The sequence below is a fragment of the Accipiter gentilis genome, chromosome 9, assembly GCF_929443795.1.
Source record: "Accipiter gentilis chromosome 9, bAccGen1.1, whole genome shotgun sequence".
Lineage (NCBI taxonomy): Eukaryota > Metazoa > Chordata > Aves > Accipitriformes > Accipitridae > Astur > Astur gentilis.
The window spans coordinates 22,657,817-22,683,977 of record NC_064888.1 but is presented as its reverse complement, the minus strand read 5'-3'; the positions used below and the strand labels follow the sequence as shown (position 1 = coordinate 22,683,977).

General features: G+C 42.3%; 1 protein-coding gene across 7 annotated transcripts in view; it reads left to right on the top strand.

Moving 5' to 3' along the window:
* MARCHF8 (membrane associated ring-CH-type finger 8) overlaps positions 1 to 26,161 on the top strand; it is a 103,263-nt gene that overhangs the window by 70,722 nt on the left and 6,380 nt on the right. For 4 of the 7 annotated variants that reach the window (XM_049810972.1, XM_049810970.1, XM_049810971.1 and 1 more), the window contains 5 exons: positions 6,562 to 6,612; positions 17,775 to 17,854; positions 18,165 to 19,010; positions 20,965 to 21,145; positions 24,969 to 25,116. In XM_049810972.1, coding sequence (XP_049666929.1) covers positions 6,562 to 6,612; positions 17,775 to 17,854; positions 18,165 to 19,010; positions 20,965 to 21,145; positions 24,969 to 25,116 — 1,306 coding nt within the window. The remainder of the gene's footprint in view (positions 1 to 6,561; positions 6,613 to 17,774; positions 17,855 to 18,164; positions 19,011 to 20,964; positions 21,146 to 24,968; positions 25,117 to 26,161) is intronic. The other 3 variants (XM_049810976.1, XM_049810975.1, XM_049810973.1) reach the window with 2 other exon arrangements.

Genomic DNA, 26,161 nt, shown 5'->3' with positions numbered 1-26,161 from the left:
TGTGTCACTCGTTGATAACAGCAAGTGATTTTACTAGATACTGATCTTGTGCTTAAACTATCATTGTAAAATGCAGTTGTAGTGCAGAAGACTTTGTTGAAATGGTGCCTGTGTCACTCTTTGATAACAGTAAGTGATTTTACTAGATACTGATCTTGTGCTTAAACTATCATTGTAAAATGCAGTTGTAGTGCACAAAGTAACATCAAAACAGCTTTCAGATTCCAGGTAGAAAATCACAAGTAGGCAGTGCCCTAGCCAGTCTGCTTTGGTTTGTTTAACTGTGTCTCTATTGGGCTGAGGCATTAATACTTACCTTGTAGGGAGGGATATGCCTCTGGGGCATTGCAGTAACAACATCATCAAAACAACTGGTTCTGCTCTTCATTACTGAGATTTTAGCTGGAGAACTCTTATCATTAGATTAGGCTCTTAACCCATTTGTTCATGTAAGATAATGCAACATAAAAGTTGTATTGCCAAATAGGGAATATAGTTCCCTATCAGGTCACTGGTGTGTTAAGAGAGTTAAGACTTCAGGAAGCAGGCATGTGCTAGGTTCATACATAGCCATTGGTGGCTTGAGGACGAAGGAGGACCTTTCTGTGGTGTCCTCTGTCCTCCTTTCCCAGAGGAAAAGAGAATAAAAATCGCCTTGCTTAACCACTGGGATCTGGCTTGCAGTTTCTTCTGCAGGTCTACGAGCAGCGATAAAGACTGGTTTAGTATTAGCCATACTTAGGACTGAATGTGTGTAGTCAGGGATGTAGCCAGAACAAGCTATGATACTGCTTCCTCTGTTGTCTTCTATTTACCTTCCTTAATGACTGAAACCCAGAATGTTGGAAACACAAAATCCAAACCATTTTACCAAGGTATTTTCCCCCTTCTATCCTGGCAAGGACATATTGTATTTCTTTAGGATGCCCACTTGCTGAGGCTCCATTAAGTCTACAGCTGAGTTTGGAGAAAGGTCAGTATGTTAGACTGGTATTGTAAGTCCACAAGAGCAGCTGTGGCTGCCTGAATTGTTATCAGTGAGCGGAGCCCCTTCTTCAGGCTCAGGTGGCTCACAAGTGTTCTGGGTTTGGCTGTGTAAGTTAAGCTGTTGGGCTTAGTGGAAAATGGGTATGTTATGGTAGGGAAGCAAGGGTAAAGTAACTTGAAATACTGAATATGGAAGACTGAGATAAAAGGGAGGATGGCAGGGAAGTGTTGGCTTCTAGATCTCTGAACTGAGAAGGGAGAGATGTCATGCAAGAGTAACCAAGGAATGGTGGCAGAAGGGAAAATAATGAGCTAGCAAGGTGGAGAAGGCAAGATGAAGAGCCGTGCAGGAAAGCAGATGTGAGCTAAAGCAACTGCTGAAGCAAGGAGACAGCTCTGTCACAGTGGGGAGCAAATTCAAGGGGAAGATAGAAAAAGAAAGGAAAGTTGGGAGGGGATTCAGGCAATTGCAAGCAAGTACATCCCAAAGCTTAGAGAAACATGTCACTGTAGGAATGGGTAGCAGTTTTTCTGTTTTTCAATCATTTCCCTGCTTCTGCCTTCCTCTCTGTTTCCCTAGAGCCAGTCTCTTGATGGGGACCTCAGAGCAGCAGCTGGCAGCGAGTGGCTCATGAGAAGTTACAAGTTGCACTTGTGATTTTTTCCTATCTAGATATTTTTTTTTTAAGTGCCTGCCAGGTGGTTCTAGTTGACTAGGATGATTTGAAAGGCAGGATTCCCATTATCCCATACAGAAAGACTGATCTGCTAAAGTAGAGTGACACTTGCTTTAACTGGTGATAATTGTATCGTCCATGCTGGCAGATGTTGCATTGGTCTTGACCTTTCACTGAAGTGCAAAGACTAATGCTTTTGTAAGAAGGAAGGAGAGCTTGTTTGGAGTTGTAATTACTAGACTAGAATATGTTTTACTGTGCAATGGGAACATACTAGAAAAAGCCTCTGAAGACCTTTATTTGTTGGGTAGTGATAGTACCATAATAGAAGCTTATCCTTGCCACTCCCATGTCAGTATTAATTTGTGAATAATTGGTAAAAGATCCCAGGATGAATGTACTGGTGATAGATATAGTGTGAAATGTGAGCTTTTGTTTGTTTGCCTTTAAAATAATTTTTATCTATTTAACCTTTCTGTTCCCCACTTAGTAGTTGTGCCTGCCATTAAAATCTACCTATTCCAGGAGCTCCTTCCATGGCTTTACAGCTCTTTTCCATCTTAATGACTGGAAAACTTCAGGCATCCTTAATGTATCATCACAGCGTGGGAAACACCAGCAAGCACTGGCTCTATTTAATGGCTTCCACAGTGCTTTTTCTTGAACGATAGATGTTTATAATTTTATTTGTAAAAGAGAATTAAACAGCACAGCTAGACTTCAAGAACTGTATTACTCAGAAGTGTTTCTGTTGCCGTTTAATGATTTAAAAAGAGAAAAAATTTTGGTCGTTTGCAGAAGCTGGCAAGTGTGAAATGTGTTATCTGATTCGTGTCAATATAAACAATGCTAGGGCCACATAATAAAATGTGACCCTCACTGTCTTTAACCATTTTGTTGGTCCTCGTATAACCGCAGGCCGGGAGGAGAAAACTGGTTTTGTTGTTAACTGCACAGTGTTAAACAAGAGATCCTAGGGGAGAACTGAGGATATTTAGCCTCAGAGATTGCAGTACTTAGGGTCTTGGTGGGCCATTTGTTGTATGCATTTGTTGAGAGGGAGGTGTCTGTTGTGAACTTGTTTGGGTTCTGGTGATCACGGCTGGTGCTGTGCAGGCTGTTGGCTGTTGCACAGGATGTCTGCTGTCTGGCCCGAGCAGTGGGGAGCCTGGTCAGAGATAAGTTTCTAGGAGAACTACTGCACCCACACACCCAACCAGGAGGTGGAGAGTTTTTTGGAAGGACACGCCTAGTATGAATATGTAACTAATGTTAGATTATAAAAGAAGCTGTTTTGTTTTTCACAGTGCGCGTCTTGGTAGCGCAGAAGCTCCCGGTGCACCCAGCGCTGTTTGCTTGCCTATGTTCATTTAATAAATTGTGAACTTTGATTGGAATCCTGTTTGAGATTAAATTCATTTGTCACACAAGGAAGCACTGTACGTTCCTTCGGTAGGGGTGCTACTTGAGTGGTCATAGTAAACTGGAAATTACTGTTGCACAGGGAAACTCAGTTGTTCATCTGTTTTCAGCCCAACACATTTTAAAGTCAGCTTGTATATAAACTGTGATACTTGGAGCAACTCTTTCAAAAAAATATGCCTGATTAGAAGACAGGCTAAGACAGGGTCAGTTGGCATCCAAGGGCTGAAGCAATTTTATCTGGGTGATGGGGCTGCTTGGTAGTTGATGGGACAGCCAGACTGTGTGTATTATTTGCAAGTCTGTGTTGGATCTAGTAGTGGCTGTTGGGTCAGTTGTCACTCCTTGAAAATATGGCTGAGTTGCTTCTCCTCCTTGTCAGTGTAAGTAGCTCTGCCAGTACAGATTTTGGCCAACCCAGGCTAAGGCTGTAGTGAATTTCCTGTTGGCTTTATGGAGGAACCAGCTTTGTGTGGTAAAGAAACTGACATGTGAGAAAGCACTTAGGTGGCTAGGAGTCCTTTAGAAATATCACCTATACTTAAATATATGTTTGTATGCCCTCTGTAACCCTTACAGGAATATTTTTCAAGACCGCTTTTTTGTTTAAAAATGATCATTCTTTCAGTAACAAAACGAACTGTTCGCAGTCATCTGCTGACTGAAAGCTCTGATAGGTATGTTTCCAACAGTAGATCAATAAAGATAACATGAGCATCTGTCTCTTAGAGGCTCCTGGCATCCATCAGATAAAATCAGTTCTGGGAGCAGAGGCAGAAAGACTAGTTTCTGTGGCATGGCTAAGAGTGTGTTTGCTCTGCATCATTTATCATGTTGTGCAAATACAGGTCTTGTCCTCCAGCCTGTTTGTGCTTATTAGATATTAGCACATCCTTTTCAATACAGGTGCCTGTGTAAGTTAAGTCATGCTCTCTTGCAGGCATCTTCTTCAGCTAGACAGCAGTATTTGGGGAGTATTGAGTTAACGTGAAGAAACCTCTGCTCTGTTTAATTTTGTCTTTAGGAATTTCACCCAGAAGTCTTTGACACCTAGGGCTGGGTTTGAGACTGTCACCTGTGTGGAGCTGTATGTATTGCTTTAGGCAGACTTCTTGGCCACGGGTCCCGCTCGTCACTATCATTTTCCCTTGTCCCATATAGCCTTGCTTTGTTTACCTCCCACACATCCCTAGAAGGCCAAGCACAGCCTGCTTCCCCCCGCACCTCACACATATGCAATGGCAACTCTTTGTGCTTGCCAGCTTGTGTTGCTCTCTTTTCGTCATAGCTTGAGAACATGTTCCTGCCCCCTTTTTATTTCCTCCCGCCTTCTACAGCTTCAATGAACTTTTTTTTTTCTGTTGCTATAGTTACACTGCCTTTGATGAAATCAGCTAGGTCCTTCCCATATGGTTGGAGTCAATTCTTAGCCATACTGGTTCTGGCAGAAGTCCCGTCCAATGTTAGTCTTCACATAAGCATCATGTCCATATTTTTGGAGGTCTTGACCTGTTTGTTTTTGTTCTGGGAATGCTGTTATTTATGTAACAAAAGCTCATAGTCATCTCAAAAATCAAACTCAACTTGCACATTGCATATCTGGCATTCAAGTCAGTGGTAATTTAGGCCACAACTATTCCAGACCTTAAACGGATCCTTGTTGATTTTTAGTTTGGCCATCAGTCAAAACTGGCAGGGGGTTCCCTGGTCGCTTCTCCTCTGTTTCTCTGAAACACTATTTTACTGTCTTCTGGGTACTCAAACTCCTACATACAGAGGATTTGAGAACACTGCATTTGCTTCCTCACGTTTTTAAGGGAGGAAGTGCAATTTATATCTGTCAACTGAGGTGATACCCAGGACTCTGTTGAGAGGCAACCAGTGTTGTAAGGAAGGGTCAGCCTGCTTTTGTAAGCACATGCTGAATTTTTTGCCTTGCCTTCTCTTTTCTCAACACAAAGCTTTGAAGTTGCTCTGGGGATGTGCTGTTGGAAGAAGTGTTGGGGAGCTCAGGGGTCTCAAAGTGTGGGTGTAGCATCTCGGTGCCCAGCCAGCCGGGCTGACTTGACATGGGCTTTAGTCATTGAAGGTCGCTTGAATTGTAACAAGCCATAGACAGGAGGTCTGAAACCAGTGAGTGTGCTATATCCAAGCTGATGTAGGAGTAACAGCAGTGGACTGCTTTGGGCTTTTTTTTTTTATGTCGCCACTTGTTATATATGAAGGACTTCTGATGTCAAGCTCTGTCTGATCTGTCAGTGCCAATGAGAACTGGAAGAGGGCGCTGTCAAAGTGTCTCTGTTAGGTTACATTCTCTTCAGGAATAAAGGTGAAAGAGTTTGATTCCTAAAATCCCAGATGAAAAGATGCACTTCTAGAAACTCTTACCCAGCATAAAGCCCATAGGAGAAAGTAGTAAATTTACCCTTTTTTTCAGAGGGTTTAAATCTCAAACCAATTTACATCCTAGCTTCACAGAGTTAGAGGAACATGTTATGACTTGCCCTGTTTGTAATATTTGCTTAGAAAAAATTGTTTCTTGTTGGATTTTATTCAGAAAAGTTTTTGCAGAGCAATTTCTAGGCTCTTCCCAGTGAAGCAATTCTGTCCAGTTACACTTACGGTAAACTGTAACCAAATGTTATGACTTGCCCTATTTGCAATACTTGTTTAGAAGAAAGTGTTTCTTGTTGGATTTTATTCAGAAAAGTCTTTGCAGAGCAATTTCTAGGCTCCTCCCAGTGGGGCAATCATGCCCCGTTACACCTATGGTAAACTGATGTTCAGAAACCTAGAAGCCTTAGAGGTCAAAATATCTTGGTGAAGCCTACAGTTTATTTTGGTAGGAGATAAGATTGTCATCCTTATCAGTCAGGGTCTGCACACTGAAAAGTGAGTAACAGATACAGTGTTCACTGATTACAGTTTTGAGAATTGCAGCTTCTGCATTTCCATCTTGTATAATATTTCCAGTTTAATTATGAGTTTTGTGGTAAATACAAAGTTCCTCAGTAATTCTGCTTTGTCTCCTGAAATGACATGCATGTGGTTATCCACAATTGTTTCCAGACATCACTGTGATACTTTTGTTTTTCTTTAAGCAAGAGCTTTCAGTCTTAGTGCTTGGACATTTGTCTTTAGATGTAGACGAAGCAGGGCTGAGAAATATCCTTTCCAAAACAGATGCCATCCGAGAAAAGGGCTTTCCAGTATTCATAGGGAGAAGAATTCATTGTTCTAGTATTTCTCAGTTTGCACTTGTCTTGCCTATGTGATTTTCAGCAAGGTAATATCTTTTTAAGCAGACAAAGCAATTTAGTGATTATCATAAATCAGGCTGATGTCAATAGAAGCAACATCTTTAAAAGCCACAGCTGTAAGACTTTCTCTGTGGAATTTGGTTTCTAATACCAGCTTTAAAATATTCTCATAACTGTGATTTGTTGCTGCAGTGATCCTGTTCTTCCTCTTTCAGAATGAGAAGGCTTTGGGGCATTCTGTGAGCCGCTCTAGTAACATCTCAAAGGTATGTTCCTCGATATAACTCATTCTTTGATAAACTTGGGGATGCTGGGATTTCTTTAATTTAAAAACTGGAGTGATATACATGACAATGTGACCAGTAGAAAATGCTTCTTGTGCCTGTCTGTCATTGATAGTCACTTCTGAAACATTAGAAGTCTCTGGTGTTTTCAGACTCTCTTTACAGGTCAAATGAAATGGAAGCTACAGTAGGTTTCCTCTTTCACACAGTCAGCCTCCTTAGCTTGGTAGGAGCAAGATAGATAACAGATGCCTGAGATCTTATCCTGGGGGGAAAATCGCTCCAAAAAACATCGCTCAGTTATGTTCTTTTATACCATAAGCTATCTGAGTGATGTTCTCTGTAAGACTTGTATAGCCATGCATCCTGTAATATGTATTGGATATATGGTTAATTATTTTATTGTCACTTCAACACTGAATTATTGTTAGTACCATGAAATGCATTGGTATCAGGGCATGACTATGTAAGTATTTTAAGATAAAAATTTTAAATTACAACAAAAATTTTGCTATTACAGGCCATGATCTTGTAAGGGAAGCGTGATGCTCTACCCTTTCTTCTCACACTTCAGTATAGCCGATGGTTGTACAATTGCTTTGTTATGCCATTAGGAAAAAGGTATGTTCTGTCCAAGATAACTTATTACAATACATACCTTACTCCTACTTCTGCATTACAAATAATTAGCTGGAAGCCTGACACCTTTTTGCTTACACAAGTAAATTGCTTCAAGCCTTCATGCAAGCAAGGCTGTGGTCGTTGACCAGTGTTTTTCATGGGGTGCATAAGGCTCAACCCTTCATTGCCGCAGTTCATGTTACTGGTAATAGTGACTTTTAATGAGAGACCGAGTCATTATGGCTGTGACAAGCTCAAGTCTCTTCTTTCTATTCTGGGTAGTTCAGGGTATAGGAAGCTATTCATGCCCATCTCCAGCAGAGGAAACAGTGGCTGCACTTAATTTACACTTTATATGGGCACAGACAACTTTCTTTTTGGAGCAGAAAGACAAGATTACTGAGTGTCTTAAATAATGAGCAGGGAAACTGTCCAGTGCACAAGGTATTGACCAAGCTGAAGGTGTTGTTATGGAGTGATGTGAGATTGTGTTTCGCATTCGGTGTCAGAAAATGTGCATTCACAGAAAGGGTTTTGAAATAAACACCATGTGAGTATAAGTTCTCGCCTGTGCTTTTCTAAAATGGGACTGTACCAGTTCCTTCTTACCCTGAATCTTCTCTTCTTAGGGATCCTTAATTGGATTTTCAGGCATTGCTCAGCAGAGATGGTAGTTTCATCATTAGGTGTACTTTTCCTAGAATGTCTGAAATTCAGCAGCCTTTTGGCAGCAGCAGTTTGGTACCCATACGAAGCTTCGCAGTTCATTCTTAACTCATCAAGAACTGGTAGTGTGGCAGTGCAGTGGGAAGGACCTTGCACTCTGGCAAAGTTCTCCCTGGAAGTGCTGGCAAGTGAGACATCAATATTTGCATCCATCTTGAAACACTGAAATGTTCAACATGCAGGGGAGCTGAAGTCAGCTTTGCCAGTTCAATGGGTGACACTTTTCAGTTGCAAACATGAGCTTCCCAGAGGTATTGATGTTCTTACTGCTCCTCTGTCACCTCTGTCTCTGATCCATTCCATGCACCTACTCCACTCTGGAAATAGCTTCTAATAAGGGCCAGAAGTGGAAGTCCCATCAGTGAAATCAGTCCCCTGATTTGCCTCATACATCCTAATGCTGCCTTGCACATCCAGGCAGTTCAATGCTAAGCTGCAACAATTTATTTTGCAGTCTACAGGTGGGTTGGCTGTTGCAAGCAATTTGTAGGACAAAACAGGAAAGGTTATAGTAGTGGGATGCTGCGTGGAAGCTTAAGTACGTGGAAAATTTTTCATTAGTTCTGAGGTTTAATAGGAAAGTGCCTTTTATTTTTGTTCAGAATAATGTAACAACCTAGCCAATAAGGCAGATTGAATACATGTAAAGGAAAAAGTATGGAAATGCTTGGCTGCCTCTATAGCCCTTTATGAAATCCACAGAGCTTGTTGATACTACACCATTTTAAAAGGAGCTATTTAACCAAAATTGAGTATAATCAATTACATGCTGCATTCCAGATATGTTGGGGGCTCTGTGTGTGTGTACAGAAATAATGATCATGCTTCCTGCAAATGATTGTTTCAGCTATTATTTTTCCACACAAATTTAACTTACAGCATAGCAATGTAGCAAATGGCTACAAATGCTTGGCGCTGACACTTGATTCAAAGTGTTTCTGGTGCTGATGTGTCATTATGAACCCGCTGTGATTATTACTGTGTATCTTTCCACTGCTCTCAGTTGCACAGTGCAATATGAGTGGAAAGGATTGAGTCAGAACTCAGCCTCTAGCCAAGAGAGGATGCTGTGTTAGTCGTTGTGACCAAGGAAGGCAATGCCCTGGGGCTAAAAATGAGCAAGGAGGGAGGCAGACAGATGGTGCCACTGAAGATGAGATCAGCTGGTAGAGGTACCAGGACCTCTCTGAACATAGACCCCAAGTGTTGGGGCCAGGTGGAGCTGTCCCTTGGGAGGAAGGGGCAAAACGGCAGTTCTCCAAGAGGCAGATGCTAAGAGAGGCTGAAGAGATGCTAGTACATGTGGCCAGGCCAAGAAAAAACAACCACCTGAATACTTGACTGGGGATGGAGGCCAGAAGCAGAAGAAAAAGGAGTAGGGAATAAGATGTAGGAGGATCTTCATATGGTGCCATTAGGTTTTGTGCAGTCTGTTGCACACTGGGGGATGTGGCATTCCTCCAGGCTCTTCTTTGGGTTTTTGGTGTGTATATTTCAAACACTCCTTTTAAATCTGCTCCACATGAAACAACATTTGAATTTCTCGAATCTTTTCTATGTTTGTTTTGAAATTAAAAAAATTAGTGTTGAAGGCAGGTTGAATTGATTTAGTCATGGGACTTGGACACAGCCCAACTCTTGACTTGTCCTGTTCAAGCACAGTGATGCTAATTGAAACACCTCCGATTGGCACAGGTGTATACTGCCCAGATTGACATCTCAACTGTTTACCCTAAGCCAGCATTTTTGCCAAGAAGTCACTGTTCACTGGTAAGTGGCTTCATCATACAAGCCACACAGAGAAATAATTAAGCTTTATAGAAGCTTCATCCTCTAAATATAGATGAAATTGACCCTAAAACACAGCTAGTTGCTGGCAGCAGCTAAAAAAGGGATTTTCACAGTGGTGGTAATTCATGCCCTCTGCTCTTAGATAAAGGAATTGTGCTTACAAGCAGATCAAACAAGGTCACTAACAAAGCTGGTCTGTAAACAGTTATCCTCAAATTAGTGACATTGTTTAGCTTTAAAGTGTCTGATATATCCTGAAACTGATGATGTGACATACGGAAATATCTTCAGGTCATCTGTGTGCTGTTCCTGTCATCTGATTGCTCTGAAGGGCTCATTTTAGTGTAGTGGAGAAGCACTTTATAGTCTTATTTTCATGGCCCTCTAAGGGGTAAACCTTGAAAATGCTAATACTGAGATCACAGCAAAGGAATCAAAAGGGCACTCCTTAAAAAATGTAAATGCTGTGTCTTTTCTGAAGGCCTGTACAGTTTTATCTTTTGAGCAGAAGCACACTGTAAAGTATTAAATTATTCTTGGGCTGAATGGCAGCCAGTGCAGATGCAAAGTGGTAGCCTAAGCTTGCTATGAAATTTAAAATCCATTTAGGCTGTTCATCAGCTTGGAACAGATTTAGAAAAGCATATGAATACACACGTCCACTGTTGCCTGAAGCTTTGATGGATTCAGTGAGCGTTTGTCCGTAAAAAAGCAGTCCAGGTTTTTCAGTTGCAGAGCTTAGCTGTCCTCTATCTATCAGATGACCAAGGCTTACTGAAAAGAACTGCTGCTTGGAGGTATTCCGTTCAGGTACATGAGCCTGGGGGTAGGGAAAGAGAAGTTGCTTAAAAAAATTAAGTCCTTCAACTGAACTATTGGGGAAAGGAAAGGACATGGAAAATTGTATAGTGTGAAGATTAAGGTATGCTCTTTTCCCCACCCACAAGAGCAAGTAATCTCATGCTGGGGCACGGTGCAGTCATGTTCGTAAGAACTGTGATAGTCTCCCTGTGCTGCGATAAATCCCCTCTCCTCGGGCTGGATTCTTACTGCATATAGGTATGAGGGCACCCTATGAAGAAGGAACCTGCAGGAGTTTCCTTTTCTCTCTTGTTGCCTCCATCCATTCAAGGTATTTTGAGGAAGATTTTAAAGGCAAAGGGCTATATTTTTTTTCTTCTTCTTCTTCTTCTCCCTGCAGAACCTTTGCAGTTGTTACTGGGTTTAGTCAACATTAATCTTGTGCTATTGGCAGGTTGAATTACGCTTGGGGAGATTTTGAAAGGATAGATAGCCTTCTTTCTCTAGTGCCTTCAGCTCTGGTATCTCTAGAGAAAGTTCCTGCCAGAATCCTCCTTTAGATTTCCTTAGGAAGAGTGAGGGGAAGCTGACTTCAGCTTCACTCCTAGTTTCTAGATATAATTTTAATTATAGTCATATACATTATATAAAGTATGGAACAAAGTTCTTCCAGCAGCTGACTGCTGGTTCCTATGGAATTGTTGCCAAAATTATATGGTGGAGTTGATCATCCTGAAAATTTCAGATGCCTCTTTCTCATATCTTTTCGGCTCGCCCCCAGTTTTTTTAACTACTTTTCATTCTAATAGTGCATCTTATCCCAGCTAAAGACACTTGATTTTAATATGTACTGGAAATCAAAATGGCACAAGTCTGGTAGGGAGAATTTAATGGAGAAGACCAGAAGTTACTGATATTTGATCCTGCCATGTTGGTATTTAGGAAAAGCTTTCAAAAACAGCCTGTCAGCCGGGCTGTCTGCCCTTCACAACATCCAGACTGTCTGTAGGTGGCCAGTTCTGGCTATCTCAAGTGTCAGGTTAATACGCTCAGTACGGCCGGTTGGTCTCGTTACACTGCTGCCTGGGTGTGCTAGTTCAGCTGGAGGCCTCCTTTGGCATGCGTGCAGTGAAACAACCATGTCTGTTCCACAAATGAGATTTGGAGACTTACAGCTGCAGTGCGCTTTAGCGAGAGCTATCAGTCAACATGTACTAGAATACAGCACTTGCTGAAAGCATAAAAACACAAATATGTTGCGTCCTGGTGGATGGCTGGAGCCAAGCAATTATATTTGTTCTGCAGTGGCTTGAGAAAAATGATGGATGTGTTACTTGAGTTTAATCAAGACCTCCCTGCCTGCCTTTAGCCCACGCTCAGGACTTCTCAGCACACCAGGCAGAACTGAATTTTGCCACTGTGGATGAGACAGGGCTGGGGCTGCCCCTGTCAAAGGGATGGGAGGTGAACAGGGCAGGGGTGGCACAAACTGAGTCAGATTCCCTGGGTCTTTTCGTAGATGTCCTTTGCCTATCTGAAGATTAGCCCATTTAGGTATGGAGTGCCTTGCAGTGGCACTTGGTGCCTTTTTTCACAAGGTCCCCATCACTGTTGTTTTCTTTCCTAGATCACTGTCTATACCTAGATCCTGCCAAAGGAACAGGTATGGGGTGGTTGGTCTTGGTTTCAGTGGTGTAAACTAAGGCGGGAGCAGAGCCTGTGGCTTCCGCTGCCTCTGGAGATGTACCATGCAAGAGAAGTGCCTGCCATGTCCCTGACTAGCAGCACCCTTGTATTCTTAATACACATTTAAATAGGATCTGTGCAAGAGAGAGAAAATAGCTCTTCGGCCATGAGTTCTTTTAAAACACAGGGTGTGATAACCATCCCTCTGATTCTGTCTTTCCTGTGTGCTTATGCCATGTTCATCATTGTGATGTGTTAATACCAGGAGAGACAAATCTGATTCAAACAAAACTCCCAGTGGCCCCTTGCAGATCGCAGCACTGTGATCTCGGTGTGGAAAAAGTGTCACATTAGAGGGGGATTGCTAGGGGCAGGGGAGGGTATTAAAGGCAGTGGGCTTCAATCAGTGGTTATGCTTGGGACAGGACAACTGCGGGGCAGTGGTGGGAGATGTGACCACTTAGCTAACACTTAAATGTGGTTAGCTGTGTCTCTTTAATCCCCAGAGGGACTGGTGGTGGTTGGGGTGGGCTCAGCAGAGAATACCATCGCTGTGCTCCTGTTGTTCTAACGGGGAACGGAGGCAGACAGAAACTGCTGCAATGGTCTAGTGGTGTTGGAGACGTCTTTTAGCATCAGTCTTTTTGACAGTAAGTGCAGCTATCTTTTAGGATTTTTATTGCTCTCTTATTTTATATATATTTCTTTTAGCCCAGCAGAAGAGCATAGTTTTGAAGTGGGTTCATCACAGTGTAAAATAAAGGCAAACCCATAATCAAAATGCGAGGTTGGAATTTGGGATGTGGAGTGTTTGACTCCTTGCTCTATTGCTAAATTTGTATTTGTTTGAAGCTCCTTGTGCTGCAGTTCCTCCTGAGTAAAAGACTTTAAAATTGTGCTGCTTTTCTCTAACCCTTTGTCTGCCCAAAGGAGAGGTGTGCTCTATTATTAAATATGTATAGTGCTTAGTATGTTAGTTCCAGGTCCTTAGCTGAGACTTCTAGGTGTTTTTGTAGCACAAATAGTAGGGCCACAGTACTGGTCCTATTCATGTGGCACCTAGAAATGATGAAGTTTGCAGGTGTGCGGGAAAACCTTTCTTCCCTTCCTTCAAACTTCCAATCAGTGGAGGAATTCTTCTGGACTTAAGTAGTTTCTAACTTTTTACCTTCAATTAATAATTTTATAAGGTTTTCAGAATGTGACAGGCCCTGCTCTTTACAATGAGGTATAATTGCTAGTACTGAAATGCAGCCCAGAATGAGACAACAGCAACTACACCCAGAAGTGCCTTCTCAGATAACCAGGTTATCTTGGAATATGCCCAAGCCATTGACATGTTCACTATGGCTCACTTCAAAGGCGACTTTATTTTCTGAGGCAGGGTGGGTTCTTTGGTTTTGGTGTGCAGTCTGTAATCACAGGTAGGTAATCAGAAAGGCACTGAGTTCTCCACCAACAGATCACACTGTTTGTGGAGCGGGGGCAGAATGAGACCAGCTATGGCAGCATATACATAGAGATACATATGTACATATATATATATATATGCACGCATGCATGCACACACACACACACATATATAAAATAAGATAGATAGATAGATAGATAGATAGATATCTTCTTGATGGCAACCCTCCAGAGAGCTGTAGGCTTCCAAGGATTACTACTTTCAGAATCTCTGTGGTTATCTAAACACCAGTGTGGAAGGCCACACTGTGACCTCACTGAATTGCATTAGATGGGAATGTCAATATACACAATTAACTAACTATTGACCTTTAGTCCTGAGTTACTTTAGGCAACCAGTCGGGCTGTACAGGGTAACTCACTTAGCATATAGCGCCAGGGCTTGTCATTGGAGGTGATATTTCTCCATGCAAAAGGCATGAAAGTCCACAGAGATTCAGCAAGTGATTCTGGTGTTGGAAGGGTTGAATTCAGGATGTCAAGGCTTAGGCTACCCATCACATAATGAGCGTGGCACAAACCTCCTATGACAAGGAGTGCTTTAAAACCTACTACTGCTATTGCCATAATAAGTGGCTTTCAACCAAAGGTGCTGCTACTTGTGAGGCTGCTGCTGGGGCATTAAGGATGGTGTGTGTGCCAGAAGCTAGTGTGGTGAAGGCTTTGATTGCTTATTTTCCCAGCCTCTTCAGGGCTGAGCCTTGGATGGGAGCAACGTCAGAGCTCCAAGCTAGCTGGATCCGCCTCTCTGTTACATTCAACCATCACATTCCCTCTTTGTTGCCCTGTTCTGGCCCAAGGCTGCCAGTGTTTCTTCTTTTCTGTGGCACCTCTCTGCCTGATAGCTGCTGCGTCTGAGTTGGTAAACCCAGCCAAGCTGTGTGGACTGGCCAGCATCAGCTGCATGCACCTCTGCTTCTAGACCTGGCAGAACTTACTTCTTGGGCTCTTGGCAGCACCTTGCATTTTACTATGCTCTTCTCTTGTCAGTGCATTATGCCTTGCCATTAGAGGCTTATTGCTCTAACCAACTGATGTTCCTTCAGCAGCTGAAGCTAGGGAAGTGACTGGCATTAAACAAGCTCAGTGAAAGAAGTGGTTAGTTTTACCCCACCTCGCTATCCTAATCTGATTTGCAATGCAGTTGTGTAAATAGTTTCACGAGCAAAAAGCATGGGAGGAAGGGAGGGCAGAATGAGTGATTGGAGGCTCATTGAACCATGGCTTTTGGTGGTCGCCACAGTTTACGTTAGCTTAAACTGAGGGTGGGGCGTAACTTCTCCACTGTTTTATTGTTCCACATTGTGGTGCCTTTCCAAGCGTGTTAACTTCTGTTCATATTTTGGTTGCATTTGCATTACGTATGAAGATGGAGCAACAGACCTCCTGTTTTTAAGCAGAAAGATAGGAGGAAAAGGAAATGTGCCTCAGATGTGGGGTTTTCGCAAGGTGTCCTGAACAGTGCTGGCATCTAGAAACAGAATAGTAAGCTTCAAATGCAAATGAAATTCCACAATTTCTTGTTTGTTGCAGCCTTTTGATATCCCAAGTGGTGAGACTTTGACACTGTCTAGGTGCCAGGCAATTGGATCAAGAAACCAGTAACATGGTTTCAGAAGGGAAATTTTGGATCATTGAGTCTAGTCATCTGCTATTAGATTGTCACATCATATATACTGCTGTCTCTTTTATTGTAAAGCTTCATTGCTAAAGTGAAGGAGTAGAGAGATTGGATTCATTATAAGCAGGTTGCCTTCTGTGCTTTGCTCATAACATAAAACCTGAGACAGATTTATTAATTGATTTGTGACTTCAGCTCCAACAATATAGGGCTCTGTTTCCATGGCAGAATGCAACATGCTGTTTTACTGATTCAATATTTTGGTTTTAGAAGATTGCTAAATGTGTCTTTTAAAATAATTAATTATTTAAGTCTTATTAATTTTCATTTGTGTAATTATAGCAGCAGATTATAGTGTGTCAGGTCTTTCACTAATTTGCCAGTCTTTCTTTAAAAAAAAAAGTAATTACTGCACAAACTCTGTAAAAGATAGGATTTGAAGTCAGAGATGTACCTGCTTTTAGGCGAGGTTAAGCATTAAATAGAGACCAAATTTCCAAGTAATAGCTGAATTCACCTTACTGCATGATCAGCATCCTGTATCGTTAACATGTGCAAGTGGTGTAAAATGTAAAGAACCATAGTTTCCAGGATGAAGCCAATAATTGATCTTTAAGTCTTTAATTTGTTTTGTCACAGTCATAACATAGTTCAGTTTGCTTTCTGGCCCAAGGTTATTCTCTTGGGTTTTATTCTGTACATGTACCTAGCTGGGTAGAATGGGAAATAAGTTACAGTGTCTTGCTACGGATCGAGGTGTGTGAGTCTTGCCCTTGACTCTTGCAGACCCAGCTGTAAATGGATACCTGTTTTTTCAGGTTTGGTGCACCTGAGGCATCCCAATGTGAGATCAGATACATTGCTCTGTAGTGCTGTTGGATAGAGAAACAAAACCTTAACAGATGAGTCCTGTAACATGGAAGATGATGGTTGTATTTGTATTTATAAAGTAACGTGTATTCTAGTACACCCATCTTCTCTCACAAAGAAAGAAGAGTATATTGTGTGACAAGGAACCTTGCTTTTGCTATGAGAATGTAAAAGCCTGCAGCGGCCTTGTTGAAATATACCATAGGGGCTTTTAATAAATTCAGTGAGACAGATGCAGTGTGTGTGTGTTGCACCATGAGCAGAGACCGTCAAAGCAGTGATGACTGAGCTAGCTCTGGCGTCTCAAGCTTAAGTACAGGGCTGGGCACAGCGTGCTTTTGTGGCAACACACCTTTTGTGACCTGAGGTTTCTCCTAGTCTGGCTTTGTGTGCTTGCCTGGCCCAGGTCTGTGCTGGCTCTGCTGGTTTTTGTGCAGCCCAGTGTGGTGTTGACACTTGCGCTGATTGCATTGTTCCTTCCTGGGTTTCAGGTTTTCCTTTGCAGATCAAAAGAGCTGTAAACCTTTGTTTGAATTTTGAAATGCAGGCGGTGTTTTGCAGCAGTGGGTGAGCGGCACAGCCTATCCAGCAGCTCTGGAACATGGAAGAACCAGGTTTAAAGATTCTCTATTATGAGGTTATCAACACAGGTCTTCTCCTCACCAAAACCTCTAGGAAGAGTCGAGAATTTTCTGTTAGTGAACCCCAGAATATAGCGGCAGAAAAGGCCTATGATAATAGCCCATCAAGTCCCAGCACTGAGACAATGATGGTTCTTACTATATTGATTTTAGAGGCTTGTCTATTAAGTGTGAAATGTGCCAAGAGCTTAGCTCTATTTTTTTTAATTAGTTCAGCTGAATTCTGAATTCTTCAGTTACCCTATTTCTCACTGTGCTCTTGCTGGGTCTTAGAAACGTGACTGCTGCCACACCTCTTCTCCAAGTAGGTGGAAGACCCTGTCAGAGTAAGAGCTGGATGAAAGGCCTTGCAAAGTACAAAGAGTACTTCAGGGAATGGTCTGGTTTGGCAGGTGCTCATGTGCATATGCTAATATGGAAAGTAAGTCCCCAAATAGCATTTGAGTTACTGAATTACTGACAGTTCTGTCTTGTGAAGAAAAAAGCCCCAAGCCTCTAATCTCTTGTCATCATTATAAATGGAAGGATTAGCTATTATGTGGTAGCTAAATTCCAACCAGTCTATACACACACCTACATCTAATTATTCTAATTACCGTAGCATTGCTCATTTCCTGAGCTATTGTTCTGTGCAATGTTTGACAGCTGGCAGGTTCCGCTCCAGAGATGGCTGCATTTGACCTTGGGGGAAGACATTTCTGTTCTGATTACTACTTTTTCCCAGGATGAGGCTGTATGACCTCCCTTTCTAGCATTTGACAGTTAAGCCACTTTATTGCAACTAGCCCTTGAATATCTGATGTAGAGTGATATCTGACTCCGTATGCTGTGTTTAATCCTGGTGATTGCTGTGCATACCAAACTCTTCCAACTTGTGACTTGCTTCTTTTTGTTTGTTTGTTTTAATTTCACTGCAGGCTGGAAGTCCAACCTCTATCTCTGCCCCTCATAGCTTCTCTCGGACTTCTGTTACACCATCCAACCAGGACATCTGCAGGTAAAGTGTGTTGTTTGCATGGCTACAGTGAGGCTCATGTGAGGTTCAACTTAAGGAAAAAAAAAAACCAACTGAAAAAGCACGTGTGTGGGGAAGTAAGCTATGTGGGGTTCCCATATGAAGCATCCCATTTGTTTGACTCAACTGCTGTCTAACACTGCTTCATTGAATCCCACTGACTGTTTGGCCCTGCTATGTTTGCCATTCCCACACTAGCCATAATTCTCATTTCTTCACTTTTAATTATATGTGTTCTCTTATGTAATTGTTTTTTACTTTCTGTGCTTTTATTCCACTGTTCTGCATGCAGTTCCAGTGCAGTGTTTTCTGAGTGTTGTCATCACAGTCCAGTGCAGTCTGCTGTTGTCTTGAAAAATCCTCACTGCCAGAGCCCTCTGACACAAGGGGTCACTGTGACAGTAATCTGTCAGGACACGTTACATGCAGCAAAGAGAAACTCCTGTGGGCAGGATCGGGGCCAGGCACTCAGGTCTGCTAAGAATATAAAGCCTACCCGCACTCTGAAATTCTCCAAGTCCCTCAATGACGTGGACCAGAAGGCACAGAGCACCAGTGAGTGCTTTGACTATGTGGAGCGAACACACTCAGAAGGCAAATTGACCCTGACTCAAGAGCAGTGTTTAAGGATTAACAAATTTCATCTTAAAGAGAGGAAACCGCTGAATCTCAGGCCTCTTTCTTTTAGCAATTCTAAGCACTCCTATATCCCTTCCCTTTCCAACTACTCGAGTGCATCAGGAGGAGCAGAGAACCACAGCGCTGTACATATCCCCTTGCTGGAGGACAAAGTGGACCATGACACCTCAAGGAGCAAAAAACTGTTGCGTTACCTTTTTTCCTTCTCCCACACCTCCAGCACCAGCAGCCTGCATAAGTTCCATGAACTGGAGAGCTATTCCAGTCACTTCCAAGCTGAGAAATCCTCCAGCGTGCTGGTGGAAAGCACGGACTTCTGCTCTGATGATATGGGAGACGATGACGTCTTTGAGGACAGCACCTCAGTGAAATTGAAAACCAAAGAGCAACGGGCACCACTCTGTTCAGTTGAGAAGGACAGTGACCTTGACTGCCCTTCCCCCCCCTCAGAAAAATTCCCCCCTCTCTCCCCTGTGTCCACATCGGGGGATACCTGCAGGTTGGTTTACCAGAGAACCACCTACCTTCAAGCCCTCCCATGTGCGGTGGTGACCGTTCTGCTTTCCCCTGCCTTTGTGCTGTTTCTGTCTTTTCTTTCACCCTGTCACCTTGCTTTAATATGTGCAATTTGAAGCATGCAGCCTTCTCTCTGCTGTCCTTCACCCCTCTGATGCACATAATAAGGCTACTAAGCAAAAGAATTTCCTTTGGAGTCAAATAAATTCTCTTGCAATTTGTTTCAGGTTTGGGGTTCTGAGATGGTATTTTTCTGTTATCAGTGCCCAAACTGGGAATATCAGGAGAGAATCAGCTATGCATATTAAAGGCCAAGCTGAACATGTCTTAGCTTTTAATGAGCAATGTGTTGTCCTGACAGTCACTGCTGGTTTGGTCGGAGGGTGGGGAATCAGGAGAACACTGTTTGAAAATTGCTTCTGAGATCAGGTCAATATAGCTTAAAATTTATTTTTTTCCCCACCTTTTCCTCACAGTTTGTATCCCACCACACTCTTTTATTTGTAAAGGACATTCTGGATACCTTAGTCGACAGGGGGATCTGAGTGCTGGGTGTTAGCAGTGGGCCTGTGTGATGTCCATAGTGTGAGATCCAAAAAGGATGGGTGTCCTTGTTCCAACTACAGAGGATTAATCATGTGCACAGGCGGTGGGAACAGCTAGCTCTGGACTGTCTTCATGGTGACTTGTCTGCAGATCTGCCCCATCCCAGCTCCAAAATGTGGCTGAGGAGCAGGAGTCGGCAAGTACAGGAGCAAACATCCCAACCCTCTACCTAGCATTTTACTGTCCTAACCTTTCTCTTCCCTGACAGCACTTTCTGAAGCTGGCTTTGTTAGTACTTGCCAATATTATTTGTTTTCCCCCTCATTACCAGCAAAATCTAGTTCTGTACTGGCTTGTCATCAACAAGATGCTGTTGTAATCCACCCACACCTTCATTTCCACTTGCCAGCTATCAGCAAGGTTGCAAGAGGCAAGATGCTACACATCAGTAAGAGATTTCAGTAATAGACAGGGATGGCAGCATGCCAGGATGTACTTCACATATGCTTAGTAACTTACATTCATTCCCTGAGCTCCTTACCACCCCCTTTCAATTCATGACCTCTTCCACATGGTTAGAAGGACTTAGTGATGTTTGATGCAACCCAAGGGTTCTGTGTAAATTGAAGCTGGAAATTAAATGCCAGCACCTCCTAGTAACACTATATCGGGTGTCCTTGCTGTCTGCACAGTTAGGCTGTGAGGGAAATGGGGAATTTTGCAGAGCTGATGCTTCCTTAGCAGCTCTTGCAAAGTAAGAACTGGAAAGCAAAAACATTAGTCCGTTTAGAGTATGTGTATTTTGGGGAGATTCAGTGCTACAGCTTTGCAGTGTGGATCTGTCTCTTAGCAATTGGCACTAGAAATAATCACTTCTCTTGTGCAAAATCCAGGCTGTCTAAATTAACTCTTCATGATACTGGGGTGGGCTGTTTCCCCATTGGTTTGGGAATTTTGTGTTATCTTCTGTTTCAGATCCTAATCCATGAGTAGCTGTACCTCTCTGTGCATATTTTGTCTTGGGAAGTGCTGTCTGATATGTTTAAATGCTATTTTCAGTTAAGTGCTATTGTTCTAGATGAAGCGTTGTCATTTCTTACCCTGTTTTTTCTTTTGGATATTGCATTTCTGTCAGGCTCTGTGTGTCCGCCTCATCTATTAGAAAGCAGCTGTCTAGTTAGCAGTGTCTGTGCTCAATTATTTTGTGCCTGTCTGTGTGCTTGCGCAGCAATGGAGTTCTTTAGTTTTAGCTCCTTTATGGAATACATGCCTTTGATATGTATGTCTGTGGATCCTCAATGGACAACCGTGTGTGATCACAGATCACATGCCTCTTCCACATCCTTTCTTGCTTCCTCTTCTCCTAATGAGCAACTTTGCTTCTGATTCAGGATATGTCACTGTGAAGGAGATGATGAGAGCCCTTTGATTACCCCCTGTCACTGCACGGGAAGTCTTCATTTTGTGCACCAAGCCTGCCTGCAGCAATGGATCAAGAGCTCAGATACGCGATGTTGTGAACTGTGCAAGTATGAGTTCATCATGGAGACAAAACTGAAGCCTTTGCGAAAGGTAGGCACAAGACCTGCTCCCCCAAGGAAATGCTTTGTTAAACACAGATCCACTCTGAAAAGAGGCTGTCCTTGCCCATGAGCCTGCAGCACTCCCCACGTATTTATCATGTTTCTCTGGCTCCTTAGTAAGTCTGGTCAGTTTTGTATAGGTACAAAAGGATTTAAGTTAACACTCAGCCTGGCAAATTCAACATCAGTGGAATCCAGCTCTGAGAGTTAGCTGTTGTTGCCTGGCAGCAATCTGTGTGTAAATGTATGTACATACACACACATATATACATATGTGCATGCAGCAACCTGATTTTTTTCTTTAAAGTTACATTTTAGAGCTGATGCACAAAGGCATTTGCTCTGCAATTATACCCTTTTTTTTTTTTAAATATGGAGTTTTGTATTTTTGTTACCTGCTTTAGTTTGCTGCTCCAAGATCTTAAGTGGCTTTTAAGTTCTCTTGAAAATATGAGGATTTCAGGTTAAACTTAATTTAAATCACACTTTCTAAGTGTAACTTGGTTAAAATTTGTAGCTTTTTTTCTTTCTAAAGAAGCAAACCTATTTTAGTGAAAATATCACAGTGTAAGTAGAAGAAGGTTCACTAATAAATGTGTTTTCATTTTTACCTTTTCTTAGACATTGAATGACTAGGTTTTAGTACTTCAGGTTGCTAGAACCTGTATTTTTATTTTTTAGAAAAGTACCTTTCATAAATCTGGTGACTTACAAGTATAGATATTAAATGCTACTTGTATTGTAAGGCCAGTTTTGCGCTTGTATCCTTTTTGTTCTCCCACATCCTCTGGGCTTTCAATTTCAGTTGTTCCTTACAATCAGGATTTTGAGATGGAAGTCACTGGTATTCTTAGCACAGACAAATCTTGCCATGTCTACCAAAGTGGAAGAGGTTAGTAACAATAACCTCCATCTGGAACTAAAATAAAATGAGAAACACTAAATTCAATTATGATGAGCCTAAATTATGCAGGGTGGGAAGTCTGGACTGCAGCCATCCAAAAGCTGTTATGAGAACTTGTCCAATTCCTAAAAGTGACTCCCAGCAGAAAATAGAGCAGATTTCAAATACCTGTTATTTTTTTACAGAGATGTACAGTCTGCAAAGTATATAGCTTAGCACAGCCAGTTGATAGGACGACGTCTGCTTATGACTGCGGTGAATCGTTGCCTTCTAAGAACCACAGGTTTTTCCTTGGTAGCCCCTTGGCATGGAGTGTAGTACCTGTGAGCTGTTATCTGCACAGACAGTACTTTGCACAGCCCAGCCATAGGACATTAAAAAATTACTCTAGAGAATCCCAAGTAAAAAAAAGTTGCTATAATTGGCAATTGGCTGCTGTTTTCTGTGCTTTCTCTGCCTGGAGTGGGCGGGAAACATTTTCTGACTATTTGTGCCCTGTGAGAAAAAGCTGTTCAGCACCTTCAGAAATGAGTCACTCAGCATCATTAGTTGTATCTGAACAGGTCACCTGTGGGAAAGAGACCAGATGCCAGAAGGTAGGGACAGAGCCATAAACAGAAGGAGAAGAAGGAATTTATGTCTCAAATATATCTAAAGAGTCTTTTTAGAGGTTCAGCTGCAGCCAGAAGATAAGTTGCCTCTGTATCTTCAACTCAGCCTTTATGTTATCCTGTCAGTCAGGAGAAAACAGCCTGGAACTGGTAATTATGAACAGGATGGGACAAATAATAGGGCTTGCGCTTGTCTGTAGGGTAGAAATGGAATTAAACTTCCTCAGCATCTTAAGGTTGTATCGCAGCATTGGGCTGTTCAACTGCTGTTACTAAGGCAAGAGGATGAGAAACAACAATGTGTCATGGTTCAAGTGAAGATGAGGTATGACAAGAGAGGGATGCTCCATTTTAAGATTTCAATGGAGAAAAAGAAGACATTAAATCTAAATTTTCTACTGATTTTTTTTTTGTTTTAACACTTCAAAAACCCAGAAGTGCTGAGTATTTTAACTGGAAAATGCCACATGATGTGTCATTGGAATAATGCAGCAGGGACCTACAGATTCTAGTTTCTTCTCTAGGCTAATGCATAGTTTGCAGAATATCTTCTCTTTTGCTGTGCAGTCATATCTCTTGAAGAGAGGAGGTGGTGCAGGTTGGTTTGGTGTGGAGCCAGCAGTTCACAGGGGGTGTTGTCCAGCAGAAGAGCTCAAGGTGTGGAGCAGAAAACAGAAATATAAATTAGTCATAACACAAGTCCTTCTGGCTCTGTAAAAGCATTCACAAATACATTTCACATGCTTAGTTTTTGACAAAATAAATTAATTAATTTATACTTTTTATCAAAAGTAAACACCTTTGTTTAGATGCAAAAGCGATTTTCTGTTTAAAATACAACATCCAAAGGGAATGTTTTGTCCCATTTTTTTCTAAGAAGAGTGAAAGGATGTAGCTTTCTAGCATGACATGAGTCTAGCATGTCATTGCTGGAAGTCTTCAATTCATGTGCCATGATGAGATTTGGATGCCTACAGAGCTGTTGGCAAGACAGAGACTGCCACAGAACTGTTGGCAAGACAGAGATGATCACAAAGTCTGTTTCATGTTTCAGTCATTCTTGTATTTGTAGCAGTGGAAAGAATAATTCAACATAGTGGATGATCTCAATTATACTAGTCAGGTCATCCTTGCTCTCTTCCACATTATTCCTCCTTTTCAAAGTCCTCTTTTTCTACAAATTATTCTAGGAGACATCACATGCACCTCTCTAGAAACGCATGTGCCCCAGCATATATTTTGTGAAAGTGTGAGACAAGCCCATCAGCTCTCTGTTCCAAGCAGACCTGCTGAGGGATGTGTATCCCACATGCAAAAACTTTCATCATATACATAGGGGAAATTGCCAAAAAATAATTAAAAAAAAAAAAGCTTCTGGGTGTCTCAGGTAAAAAAAATAAAAGCTGGTTTTGAACAATTCCTTGCATTATTAGAAGCATCTATAATAATTTTCTAGTTTCTTTGTATCTTTCTTAAATGACAGCAACATGACTTTGGTTTCTATTTGGGCTGTATAAACATTATTGATAGATGCAGGTCTGGGGATTTAATTTGCTGCATCCTCTCACTTACAAAAGCTGTCATCCCAGTTTTACTGTATATTCTTAGGGCACGTGTATTTAAGTGCATTTGAAACACTGAAAATAAAGTATGGGTGTCGCTGCTGTAAGTAGTGTTAAATATACGTGAGGATTGAATGAAACCCCCAGAGGCAGGAGGTGAGAACTAAACAGCCTTGAGCTGAGAGCTAAACAGCTTTGACTGTGCACCGAGGGACTCTAACAGAGCTCAGCGTGAGATGTCTTACATGCGCTGGTCAATCAGATCATGTACCACTTTTATGGCAGTGTTTTATTGAACACCTGCCTGAGCAAGGGTGCCCTTTGCCACTCACAATGCTCAGCTGTGACTGTGGGTACCTGCTGTTGAGTGGGGAACACACGAAGGAGCTGCCTTGCTTGTGCTGCACGAGGCTTTGCGTTAGGGTCCCTCTGTGCTGGAGCTGCCCCTGTGTGGGTAAGCAGGGTGTGATGACATCGTGCCGAGGCTCCGGATGGGAGCTGAGCGCTGGGGATCCCCTCCGGTGCCAGGATGGCTCCCATCAGAGCAGGGCGAGCTGCCAGCCATCGCACACGTGCTGGGGTCAGAGCCATAATGCCGTCTGACTTTTAAAATCCGAGTTAGGAGGAAACTGGTCTCCTGCCTGGTTTTTGTTCTTATTAATGTTCTCTTTTTATACTCTCTAGTAACTACAATAAACACCTAATTTCTTGCTCTGCTTCTGGGTTTCTTGCCAGTGGGAGAAGCTGCAGATGACGGCCAGTGAGAGGAGGAAGATCATGTGCTCTGTAACATTCCATATCATTGCCATCACCTGCGTTGTGTGGTCTCTCTATGTCCTGATAGACAGGACCGCTGAAGAGATTAAACAGGGACAGACTACTGGTATGTTACTTGCTTATCTTCCCACTTAGTCTCGGAATAATTATTTGTCCTGAATGCAGAGAGGATGCGGAGCATGAGTATGCAGGTAATGTTTATACGACTAGTCAGCTTTAGCCTGAGGTTGGGTTGCTTTAAAAGCACAGTTCTAAAATTATTTAGTTAAATCAGTGTAAATTCATCTTTGGGTGCTTTGTAAGTCTATTTCAGTCAGTTTAGTTTGCACTTGTGAAACGCACAGATATGAGAACTAATCCACTGTAGCCAGACACAAAATTACTCTGCCTTAGCTAATTTAGTTTTGAATTGGAACACTTACTGAGCAGATAAGGACGTAAGCATTTGTTTGTTTGCTGCTGTGGCTACCTTTTAACTGGGCAAAACCAGAACGGTTTTCAAAAAGAGAAGTAAGAGGAACCTAAATTCAAATCTTTGAGATAAATCAACAGGGTTTACTTTCTCTTCGGTCATCTGTGAGGTGGGTTAGCAAAAGTTTCCTGTGAGAGCCATGTTAGACTGCAGAAATTTTTATGACTGGTTGTGCTTGAAGCAGAAGAAATTCAGGTTGATTCTTAGGACTCCAGTTCACACAACTGAGATGAGGTGCACTGCAATTCATGTAGTGGCTGCCACCCCACTGCAGGGATGTCTTAACTTCTTGAATAGTAGATTTTCTTTAGTATGCCAGCTGTAACCTTAGCAAACTAAAATCTGTTTACCTGGGTATGCTGGGCTGCAAATTTGCAGCTATCACAGAACTGTTTCTTAGGCAGCTGAGCTGTCCCTGAAGGTGGGGATAGAAGGGACAGGGTATCTACCAAGGCTGGGAGCCATTAGAGGCTAAGTTGTCCTTGCTCACAGAGCATTGCATGCCAACTAGACATGCAGGTGGAAAATGTTTTGCTGCTGATTGAAGAGCATCATCTGGGGAGGTGGCTAAGCATCAATAAACCTACAAATCCACAGAGCTCTTACAGTCTCTTCAGAGCAGAATCACACTTCAAACTGAAGAGTTTTGCTGTCATTTCTCATTTGGGCTGTAATTTGA